Raw genomic sequence first — 12080 nt, forward strand, 5'->3', positions numbered from 1 at the left:
CCAAACGGAGAGCGAATGGGCTGCTTCGCTTTACCCAAGCTCCTAAGACTCAGCTTCTTTCTTATTACTATTTAATGTGCCATGAGAAATCTTTATTTCTTTGTTCTGTCCTTATGGGGAGTGACCTGGCTCCCAGGCACTGCTCAGGGAAGCACATTGGCTTTTTCCTTCCTTGGGGCAAAGCTCAGGAGCTGCCAGCTCTTTCCACCAGCAGCTCTTTGTGTGGCAGATGAGGGGAGCAGAGCCCTTTACAGATCCCAAAGGCAGAGCAGCACCAAGCCCCACCACCAAAAATCCCCTGCCCACAGCTCCCCACCCTCTGCCCATGCTCACATTTGACCAAGGTGGGATTTTGCTATACAAAAGTGATTTTTGAAGCTCAAACCAGTAGAAAATATCTGGTTTCCCCTGGTCGGTGGGAGCAGCAATGAGAAGCAGATGCAATGCTGAGGCTCAGCCCTGCAAAGCTCCTGGGAGCAGGGAGAGGACAACCAGCTCCAGGAATAGCCCTGCTCCCTCGGGGTCCCTGGCCCCTCCTGGGCTGGCAGCACTTGCCTTTTGCTCGAGCGCTGTCCTGGTGCCCAGCTCGGCCTCCAGCCGCTCCTCCAGCTGCGCCAGCCGCTTCCGCAGGAAAACGATCTCGGTCTGGGCGCAGTCAAACCTCACCTGCCACTCATCCTCTGCCAAGGAGAGACACCCAGGGGTGCAGGGTGGGTGCTGGGGCCTGACCAGCCCCCGTGGCCCTGCTGCAGGCAGGGAGGGGGATGCACAAGGCACCGACACCAGCACGGAGCTCACAGGGCATGGCTCTGCTCTGTGTGCCCAAGGCTGCCCCGGTCACAAAGAACACGTGCCCTGCCTCAGGCACAGCTCATCCTGCCACATCCCACCACCTCCCATCCCATCCCATCCCATCCCACCCATGCCTCAGCAGCGTCCTCTTCACTCCACACCTGCTTCAGACCCACCCTGAAGTGGGGAAGCGAGGCACTGCCAGCAGCACCCTGGGGCACAGTCCCTGGCAGCACCACCAGCCCCATGCCAGTCCCAGAGCTGAGTGTCACCGAGCTGTCACTGCCAGCTCCCGCTGGACGAGCAATGCAGGATGACAGAACACACTGGAGAGGCCTGGGGCTGGAGAGTGGCACTGACTGGGGGGGACAAACCCCTGCCCTCTTCTCTGTGGCCCCACAGGTCAGGCTGGATGCCCAGAGCATGCACTGCCTCCGGAGGGACGTCCCTACCTCCTCCAGAGCCACTTATCTTCATCTCACGCAGCTGCACCAGCTGCTGGGCCTCTTCCAGCTGCTTCTCCACCGACTCCAGTTTCTTCTGCACTTGGTCGTGTTTGCTCTGGGGAAGGGAGGGAGGGAGCAGCTCTACCTGGCTCTGGGGCACTCAGGAGGGCAGTGCCAGGGGGATGGCACGGCCACCGTCACAGGCTCAGGGCTCTGGTACCTGCAGCTCCTGCAGCTCGCGGGTGCCCCGCAGCCGCTCCGCCCGCTCCCCATCCAGGGCCTGGCAGGTGACATCGCCCTTGTACCGCTCGTCCGACAGCTCCGTGGTCAGGTCGATGATCTGGGGGAGCAGGGCATCAGTCTGGGCATAGTTCTGCCATCCCACAGCCACCCAGAGTCCTGACAGCTCTGCCTGTTCCTAGGAGTGCACACCAGCACTGACCAGTGTCACCAGTAGGAGCCCAGGCTCCCGTCTGGCAGCTGCCTGCACTGCGCTGCAGGCAGGGCTCAGCACGTGTCTCCGTTGTCCTGCTTGATTACATTAAATTTCCTTTGAAACCAGGAGCAGATGAATGAAGGGGAGAATTACTAATCCAGAAAATCAATTCCATTTTCCGCAGAGCAGATGGGCACATGGTCCTTCCTGCTCAGCCGGCCCAGCGAGGGGCTGCAGAGGCAGCAGGGCCACGGGAAAACACGGCATTCCAACGCTCCTTTCCTGCTGTCTGACAGCATTTTAAGGCACCTCACATAGTGCAGGCACCAGCTCCTTAGGGGTTCTCACAAGTTTAACCCAGTAAGCAAATCCCACAGGATTTCTCTCCCTGGGGAGACAGTGTTTTCCTAGGTCTGCCCTGAGGCAGTCGCCTTGCTCAGCACTCCCAGCCTCATGGGGGTGATTTCACCTTTAACAAAGAGCTTAAACTAAAATCATCTTTACCATCTTTAACCCCTTCCCATTGACAAGGAGGGTCCTGGCCTTGGGGGCTGTTGGCACCATGAGGCAGAGCTGCAGCCTAGACCCAGCTGAGCCCTGCTGCAGCCAAGGGAGCTGGGAAAGCCCAGGGTATTTATAGAAACCTTGGGAGCTCCTTCTCCTCGTGGTGCTTGGCAAAATCCCAGGCACAATCACACGGGAGCTGCGCATCCGAGAGCAGAACCCAGAGAGGACCAGCAGCCAGCTGGGATCAGGGAAATCCGGAATGCTTTGGGTTGGAAAGGACCTTAAAGCTCATCCCATTCCACCCCTGCCATGGGCAGGGACACCTTCCATTATCCCCGGTTGCTCCAAGCCCTGTCCAACCTGGCCTTGGATATTTTCAGGAATGGGGCAGCCACAGCTTCTCTGGGCAGCCTGGAGTGATGCCAGCCTGGAATTCTGCAGCTGGACACTGCAGCCTGTCCGGAGTCCTGCCCAGAGGACCATCCCTGGCATCTGCCCCTGCCCATGGCTTCTCCTGCTCTGATGGAACTGGTGCTCCTGTCCATCGGCTTCTTTCCCAACCCGGCCAAACAGGGCTGTGGCAAAGGTTTCGGGGTCTGTACCAGAGGTTTTGGGGTCTGTACCAGAGGTTCTGGGGCTGTACCTTGCTCTCCAGACTCTCTGTAGTCTGTCTGAGCTCGCTGCACGCCTGCTCGGATTTTTCCAGCTTCCTTCTCAGCGCCGCCATCTCCTCCTAGGGAAGATTGGAAAAAAACACGCACAGAGAGTTCCAGCATCCTCGGTTTATTTATGAAAACCTTGTTTTCTGTTCAAAATAAGTGGAAGGGACATAGCTGCCTTATTAATAAAATTTACCAGGCAACTTTGAAGGCTGCTCACTGCAAATTGCCGAGACTACAGCTCCTGACATGAATTCCATCGGAGGGAATGTCAGCTTTGGTATGTGTAGAGCATGTTTTATGAGACAGCAGCAAACCTCAAAAGCCTGGGATGAACAGCCAAGGGCCTGGATCATGCCCAGGGAGCGTCCCAGGGCCCTGGCAGGTATCACAGCACGGTGCAAAGGCACGGTGTTGGCTGTGATTCCTTCCCAGGCAGCAGGAGCTGCTCCACGCAGCCTTGTTCTGCTTTGATGTCCAACACTGAGCAGGAGCAGAACGTGCAGAGCGGTGATAAAAACAGAGGTTAACAGATGATGGGGCCTGATGGATCCCAGGTGGGTTTGGAGACAAAAACAGAGGTTTGGGCAGCTTTTATTTCATCTGAACCAGCCTGAAAACATCTTGTTAAAACCTCACTAAAGCAACAGGAGGCAGGACTCCAGGGAAGATGGACTAGGAATTTAGCACAGGTCTCAGATGGTGCAGAGGGGTGAAAGGAGCCTTTCCTGTATCAAAAAATGTCCATTAGCATCTCCCATCACTCAGGGCAACACAGGTGGATGCCGGCACAGCACTGGGGACAGTAGAGAGTGGAGTCCCCTCTGTCACAGATGTTTGAATGCTCATCTTCCAGCATCCCACAGGCTGATGAGCCCATTCCCAGGGGTTTGGCTCAGGGGACACAGCCCCTGGAGCTTGCAGAAGGCAGTGGGAGAACCCTGGAATGGGCTTTGACTGTGGGGACGTGGTGTGTTTGCTCCTGTCCCTCTAAGGAAGAAGCCACTCTCCCTCCACAGCCCTGCAGAACGTGTGGCACAGGGCAAAAACTGCAGCGCTAAGAACAGATGGCAACGTCTGGAGGGTGGCAAAAACATCTTTGCCTGCACAGAAGTGACTTCCAATTTGACCAATCCACCTGGCAGAGCCCCTAAAGCAGCCTGGCCTGGCCTGGCCTGTCTCACCCATCCCATCCCATCCCATCCCATCCCATCCCATCCCATCCCATCCCAACCCTTGGCACTCACTTCCTTAGCATGGAGCTGCTCCTCGGCGAGGTTAACGCTGAGCAGGGGCCGAACGTGGCTCAGCAGCTGCCACCAGGGCCAGTGCCTGACTGCCTGGAACACCACCAGGTTCTTCTGGATGCAGCGGACGGCGAGGCGCTGGATCTGTGGGGACACAGCAGCAATGACCCTCACCCAGCCATGACTGGGACCGCTGGGAAGGACCAGGCTGGGACACCAGGCTGGAGAGGGAAGGGTGGCAGAGGAGCTCAGGGATGGCAGCACAGCATCTCATGGCTCATGGTAAACCTGGTACCCTTCAAAGGAGCTCGAAAGAGCTGTCATTTGGGTGCTTTGGGCCATACCCCAGCAGCGCTGACCTGGGTGGGCTCAGGTATCCCCAACCCACAGGATGGGTACCTTCAACCTCTTGAACTTCTGGCGGCTGAGGAAGCCCTTGCAGGCAGCCTGGAGCAGAGTCATCTTCTGGGCTATCAGCTTGTCCCGCTGCTTCTCCAGCCTGGAGATGACCCCCGGCTTCAGGAACACCTGGCAGCAAGGAACAGGTTACACACCCCAGGTTGGGGGCTGAAACCTTTCCCTTCTCCTGCTCGAGGTGCAATTCCTCAAAACTTTTCCCTTGGGATGCTCCCCTTTCCCCCCACTGTGGGGATGGGTGGATGGATGGATGGATGGATGGATGGATGGATGGATGGATTGATGGATGGATGGATGGATGGATGGATGGATGGATACCTCCACTGGCAGTGGATTCTGACAGGTAACACACAGCTGCACACAGGTAACAGCAATGATATGTGACAATAACATAACCAAAATGAACCACAAGGTTTTCTTTCACTGAACTGGTCAGAAACCCCTCAGAAATGACACAGATGTGCTTGATGCCATCAAATCCAGGCCGGTATCGATCTCTGAGTGTTTGAGGTGTCTCTGGGTAACTGCTGGGAGAAGCTCTTGGAATCCAGGACCGGGAGCTCCCACCCATTTGCATGGCCCAGCTTTAATAACCCCCGAGTGACACGGGCGAGGCCGGGGCTGTGCTGAGAGAACTGCATTTTAACCACGCCAAATTGAATCAAAGCACAATCCCAAGGAAAGTGGCTCTCCTGAGCTGATGCCGTGATTGCTCCACCATCCATTCGATTGCCTCATTAATGCCTGAATTAACTCCCCAAGCCTGCAAGTTTCGCAGCTGCTACAAAATCAATGCTCAAAGCGACGGCAAAGCGAACTCGTCCCTAACGAGATGTGACCGGGGCTGCCACCACGCTATTGATTAAGGACGAGGGTTCCAGAGAGGAGATAATTACAAACTGCACAGTGCAGGATGAAAGAAAGTCATTTTGCTCCACAGAACCAGTTCCATGAATTCTTTCTTCACAGACTCCAGAGCTGAAGGCGAGCACGCACGTGAAATTAATTTCTCTTTGAGACCGTCACATCGAAGTTCAAATGTTGTTGCTGTGACAGTTCCTGCTCTGCAGCAAACCCACGAGCTGCCCAAGCCCCCTTCAATATCAGGAGACATCAATGGTAATTAGGAACTTAAATACCACCAGGGGCTGGCTGGATTTTGGTAATTAGGTACGAGTTTTACCCAGGGTACTGCTTTCAGATGAGAATTAGGAGCCTTTGCTCTGATTTTTAGCGAGGCTGTTTCCCAGCCCACCTGGTGCCACAGGCAGCAGCGAAGGGAGCCTTTCTCTCCAGTTTGGGGAACTTTGGGCTGCTGGGGAGCCTGGCATGGGGCTGTGCCCACACACACCAGAGCAAAGGGGAAGCAGGGCCCAGTCATGGTACCTGGGTGCGTCCTATGGCAACGCTCTTCTTCTCCAGATCCAGCGCCTGGAACAGCTCCTCGATAGCCTGCGGAGAAGGGGCATGTCATGGAATTGCTCAGGAAACACCCCCACCCTGCTTGTGACCTGCTGAAATGGGGTGCAGAGACCCCCAGTCCTCACAGGCACCCAGTAAGGGTTCATCCAGCTTTGTGGCACCCCACAAGGGAGCACCCAGCTCTGCCCTCCTTTCTTCCTCCGCTTGCACTGCCCAGTCCCAAGTCCCAGTGCAAGGACTTCCCTCCCCCAAGGCTTTCAGCAGCATGGGGAGTAAAGATCTGCAGCTGCAGGCAAGATTTTGCCCCTTTTGCTGCCATCCCTGGTCTGGCAGGGCCTTGGTGAACGGGCAGGAGGTGACACAGGGGACAGTGCCTGCCCCAGGACCATCCAGCAGCACTCAGTGCTCCCCTCCTGCCCACCTCACCAACACAACAGCTCATCCCATGGAGCCAAAAACAGGGGGATGGGCTGAGTTCTCCCTGAGTCCACGGCACAGCATGGAACTCCCTGGAAGATTTGAGCAGGAGATTATCCCAAGGAGAAGCCTGAACTCAATTACTCCGAGCTTTGGACTAAAACATGAACATAACAGCCGGCACCACCAGCCATTCCCCTGGAGCAGCCACGCTGTCTGCACGGGTGGATGGTTTGAAAGCCCTTGGGCTGCAGAAATCATTACAAAATTCCTCTGCTAATGCCTCGCTCCACACAAGATCCTTCGGCAGCCTCACGCAGCTCCTCCCCGAAGGACAAACCCGCAGAAGGAATATTCCACCGTGGACCCAAGAGGAGCAGGATTGCACCCCTGACCTCACCAGTAGCTGTGCAAGGGGGGATGGAGTACACCAGGGAACAGGGACGGAGTACACCAGGGAACGGGGATGGAGTACACCAGGGAGTGGGGATGGAGTACACCAGGGAACGGGGATGGAGTACACCAGGGAACAGGGATGGAGTACACCAGGGAGTGGGGATGGAGTACACCAGGGAGTGGGGATGGAGTACACCAGGGAATGGGGATGGAGTACACCAGGGAACAGGGATGGAGTACACCAGGGAACAGGGATGGAGTACACCAGGGAGTAGGGACGGAGTACACCAGGGAATGGGGATGGAGTACACCAGGGAATGGGGATGTGGACCACAGTGTCCTGTCCTGGACAGGTGAGGAGGCACCAGTGCTGTTGCTGTGCCTGTTGTGGTGGCACTGCTGGGACTGGGACTGGGACTGGGACTGGAACTGGTGTGGGCTGTGCAGGACAGCCCCATCCCATCCCAGCACAAGTGCAGGGCCAGCTGTCACTGCACTGTCCCCTCACAGCTGACGAGCCTCTCTCCTGCTCCAGCAGCCGGGTTAATGCCGTGTCCTGGGAAGCATTTCCCAGCTAACAAACCCTTGTGGCTCCAGGGAGGATGGGATTTTCCAAATCCCCTGCTTACACGCTGCTGACAAGGCACCCTCTGCCTCCGACAGCATTTCATAGCAATATTGACCTTTCCCGATTGTCAGACTTGTCTTACTAAATCCTGAGGTCTTAACTGCCTTTGCACATGCTGGCTGCAGTTTGCACAACACAGCACGTGCCCAGCTTTAATTCAGCTCCTCTCAGCTCTTCCTGCCTCATCCATAGCCCTATTCCAGGGATGGCTTTGCCCTGGTTCTGCTACAAATTTACCAGGAAACAAATAAAACTGGCACATGTCCGCTTTCCTTCCTGAGCTCTTTTGGCTTTCAGCATCATGGGATGAGGTGAGGAGTCACCCCAGGCTGCAGGTGATGCCCAGTGCCCAGCAGCTTCCACAGTCCCTGCTCTCTTGGGTCCCTGGGAATGTTGCCTGGTTTTGGGGGAGCCGGGGAGAGGGACTTGTTCTGCTGGGCCACAGCAGTGCCCAGATCCTGCCCTCAGTTCATGCCCCGTCCTGCTGGAATAGCTCTGGCATCATCACAGCCCCACGTGGGGGTCTCAGCTTGTGCCCCCCAGCCCAGAACACACCTTGCTCTCATCTGGCACCTCGTAGGCAGAGTTGTGCTTCTTCATCACCTCTGGAGCCAGCACCTGGAAGCGCCTGCGGAACTGGGTGAGGAGCAGTCGATCCGAATACCCTGGGGGCACACAGGAGTGTTGGGGGCTGCACCAGGCTCAGGGCACTGGAACTGGCACGCTGGGGAGGGACCTGCTGGGACATCCTGTGCACAGCAAAGGGCACCAGGGGTGGAGGGGACATGGGGAGCTTCCGTGAGAGAGAAACCCCTGCAGAGGGTGCTGAGATGAGTTTGAGGTGGCCAGATGCCCCCCAGCACCTCGTGTCAGGCAGGACATGCCCCTGGACCTCCTGCACAGCTTCCTCTGCACATGGCATGGGCTGTGGTCATGGTCAGTGCAGGTCCAGCCTGATCCACAGATGCTCCAAGGGGAGCTCCACTGGAGCTGCAGCTACCAAGCTCAGGCATGAGAGGGGCTCAGAACCCATGCAAAAAGCAAGAATAAAAATTGAGGGGATTTCTGAATTGAGGGGATTTCCTTGCCTGCTGGTGAGAAGCAGGTGATGAGCAAAGGCTGGAAGGGCTGAGCCAGGGGCAGGGAGCAGAGGGTGGGACTGGCATGGCCAGGGCAGGGTCTGGACGTACCAACACGGTGGAGCCGCAGGGCATCCAGGAGCTGGGTCCCTTCCAGCTGTGTCCTCAGGGCCACCACATCCAGCTGTGGGGCTGCGTCTGGCGGCGCCGGGGGCCGAGGGACCGGCCCTTCCCCACCCATCCCTGGGAGGAGGCAGTGGACAAAGTGCAGCTGGGACCGTCGGAGAAGGTTGGTGAGGGCATCCTGGAGGGCAGCAGAGGTCAGTGGGGATGGAGGGGACAAAGGGTCAGCATGTGCTGGCAGTGGGAAATGCTCCCTGTGCGCCTGCAGGGTGTCTGGGCAGGTGGAGGAGTCAGCTCCGAGTGGGGAGCAGCTCCAGTCAGAGGGGTGAACACGAGTGGTGAGCAGGACCCTTCCTCCTAATGTCCCATGTTTTCAGTTGGTGGCCACAAAAATTACCAGGATTCACAGAATCATGGAATGGTTTGGATTGGAAGCATTAAAGATCGTTGTGGTTGAGGGATGCTGGGGCAGGGGGTTTGTGAGGCACAGGCAAGACCCCAAAATGGGCTGGTCAGGGAGTCAGCAGAGCATGAGCCTCATCTCAAGAGTGTTTGGACACATAATTACGTGTGAGAGCAGCAGGAGCCTGGCCCATGCCCAGCACCGAGGGCTGGTTACTGTCTGAGCACTTAAGAGGATTAAAGCAGAGAGGTGTGTGTGATCTGTGTGTGATCTGTGTGATCTCTGTGATCTGTGTGTGATCTGTGTGATCTCTGTGTGATCTCTGTGTGATCTGTATGTGATCTGTATGTGATCTCTGTGTGATGTGTGTGATCTGTGTGTGATCTGTGTGTGTGTGATCTCTGTGTGATCTCTGTGTGATGTGTGTGATCTGTATGTGATCTGTGTGATCTGTGTGATTTCTGTGTGTGATCTCTGCGTGATCTGTGTGTGATCTGTGTGATCTGTGTGTGATCTGTGTGTGATCTGTGTGATTTCTGTGTGTGATCTCTGTGTGATCCGTGTGTGATCTGTGTGATCTGTATGTGATTTCTGTGTGTGATCTGTGTGTGATCTGTGTGTGATCTCTGTGATCTCTGTGATGTGTATGTGATCTGTATGTGATATGTGTGTGATCTGTATGTGATCTGTGATCTCTGTGTGTGATCTGTGTGATCTCTGTGTGATCTGTGATCTCTGTATGTGATCTGTGTGTGATCTGTGTGATCTGTGTGATTTCTGTGTGATCTCTGTGTGATCTGTATGTGATCCGTGTGTGATCTCTGTGTGATCTCTATGTGATCTGCACCTGATCTCTTTGCCTGGGAGGCTCTCCCTGAGGGACAGCAATGCTGGACAGGCCAGCACAGCATCCCCGGTGGCCAAAGCCACAACGGGGACGGCCAGGAGGTCACTGCTGGGGCCTTGGGGCACCCCAGTAAGGGAGTGTGTCCAAGGCAAAGTCCCAGCGTGGGGTCACCATTCTCTGTGCCACGACAGGGGCAGCAGGGTCCCGGCGCCGGCACTCACCGCCTGCAGCTTGATCTGGGCACACACCGACCTCTTCCTCAGGGCGGCGAAGCTGCTGGCGAAGGTTTTCCTCAGGCAGGCGTTGCGGTGCAGGGCGGCCTGGGAGCGCCCCTCCAGCCCGGCCAGGGCTCGGCAGGACAGCGGAGCGCTCGCCCGCGGCTGCACCAGCTCCCGGACCGCGGCTCTGCCGGGACACACACGCCATGGGGCACCGGGCTCGGCTTCCCAGCTTCTTCTACAGGGGTGCAACACCCACGGCCCCAAATTCGGAAGTGGTGCTGCTCTGCAGAGTGGAGCAAGATGCTGGGACACCCCCACCCACTGCATCCTCTCTGGTCCGAGCACGGAGCTGTTGGCTGCTGTTAGAGCTTCCCTGGGCTGAAGCCCAAACCGAATGAGTCAGGAATATGCAAGCAGAAGGTTAAAAACCCCTCGTGTGCGCAGACACCTGCAGCACTTCAGTTCCTTTTCAATTCCAATTTCGTTTACAAGGTTGCTCAAAGCAGTGGGAAACCCGGGCAACTGCTGGTGAAGCCTCACGGCTCTGACTTGTGCAGGATGCCCCCAGGCAGGGACACTGTCCATGGAGGAGATTGCTCCAAGCCCTGTCCAACCTGGCCTTGGACACTTCCAAGGGATCCAGGGGCAGCCACAGCTTCTCTGGGCACCCTGTGCCAGAGCCCTCACCTCCCTCACAGCCAGGAATTCCTTCCCAATATCCCACCTAACCCTGCCCTCTGGCAGTGGGCAGCCATTCCCCCTTGTCCACACAAGGGATGCCTCACACACCCCTCCATCTCCAGAGCTGGGGCAGGTTTGCAGCTCAGAGCAGGGGCATCCCCACCCCACTCCCAGGGGCACAGGGTTCTCCACTGGTGCCGTGGCACCTCCTGGTACTTACACCGTGGAATTCTGCAGCACCTGGATGGCGTTCTGGGCCGAGAGGTTGAACTTGGCCTTGCTGACCCAGCCCGTGAGGTCGTAGCGCACGGGGGCCGTGCCCAGCTGGTGGCAGATCTCGAAGTGCAGCGTCTGCTCACACCTGCGCAGGTGCCCGTCCCCTGTGACAGCGACAGCACCCCAGGGCCAGCCCAGAGAAAAGCCCAGTGAGGGGTTTAATCGTCCTCATCTCCCAAATTCCCAAAGCCAAATGGTGATGGCAGAGGCTGGGCAGTCGAGCCGAGCCCAACTCACCCTCCTGGTCGGGTCCCTTCATGGCGAAGTAGGAGCAGAGGCGCTCGAAGGCAGTGCCATCACCAGAGCCTGGGATCAGCACCTCCTCGTCCAGGATCCACAGCAGCCCCCGGCGAGCGGCCCCGGGGCTGCCAGGGAGCACCTGCGGCTGCCAGGGGACACGAGGGCTCTGGGCTCTGGCCACAGCCACGCCAGCCTGCTCTGCTCCCTCTATCCTGCTCCTTCTATCCTGCTCCCACTGCCCAGATGTAGCCCCTACCCCACAGCAGAGCCAGGAGACCCTCCCAACCTGATCCAGCTCTGGACATCACCCTGAGCCCTCCACAGTGACAGTGTCCCAAAGGAGCCCATCATCCCAGGCTGGGAGGGGTGATGGAGTGCAGAGCTTGGTCAGGAAGGGTCCCTGTATTTTAAAGAGCCACAAAGGTCCTGCTGGATGCTGTCCCCTCCCCTGCAACACCTCAGGTTGCTCTGGGACACTCCTCAGGGTCCCGCTCTGCCTCTGGAACCCTCGCTGCTCGGAGCAGCGGGATGCAGAGGGGACAGGGTACCTGGGAGCAGCTCAGGTCGATGATGGACAGCGTGGCCAGTGGAGAACGCTCTGGAAGATCAAAAGACACCTCAACATTTTCCTGGAAAACATCATTTAAAAGCTTGCTTCAGTCATGGGATGGCATCTGGAAGCCAAGAGCAGATCCACTGGCAGGGATAAGGAGGAAGGCAGAGATCCAGCACCAGGGGAGAGGAGCAGCCACCAGAGCTGTGACACACAGGCATGGCCATGTCTGCCCCCCTGGAATTCCCTATGGAATGCTGCTTCGGGGTGTCAGCCAGGCTGCCTAAATC

General features: G+C 57.2%; 1 protein-coding gene across 1 annotated transcript in view; it reads right to left on the reverse strand.

Annotated features, from left to right (window-relative positions):
* Positions 1–12080, reverse strand: part of MYO18B (myosin XVIIIB) — a 53979-nt gene that overhangs the window by 28335 nt on the left and 13564 nt on the right. Inside the window, 13 exon segments of the mRNA XM_042034686.1 lie at positions 556–680; positions 1245–1353; positions 1459–1578; positions 2825–2914; positions 4088–4231; positions 4487–4615; positions 5891–5956; positions 7923–8032; positions 8558–8750; positions 10041–10224; positions 10942–11101; positions 11235–11382; positions 11786–11866. Of these exon segments, the coding sequence (XP_041890620.1) occupies positions 556–680; positions 1245–1353; positions 1459–1578; positions 2825–2914; positions 4088–4231; positions 4487–4615; positions 5891–5956; positions 7923–8032; positions 8558–8750; positions 10041–10224; positions 10942–11101; positions 11235–11382; positions 11786–11866 (1659 nt within the window).

Source organism: Corvus kubaryi, unplaced genomic scaffold, assembly GCF_017639235.1.
Source record: "Corvus kubaryi isolate FWS band 111438036 unplaced genomic scaffold, C.kubaryi_AGA036_p1.0 37382, whole genome shotgun sequence".
Classification (NCBI taxonomy): Eukaryota; Metazoa; Chordata; class Aves; order Passeriformes; family Corvidae; genus Corvus; species Corvus kubaryi.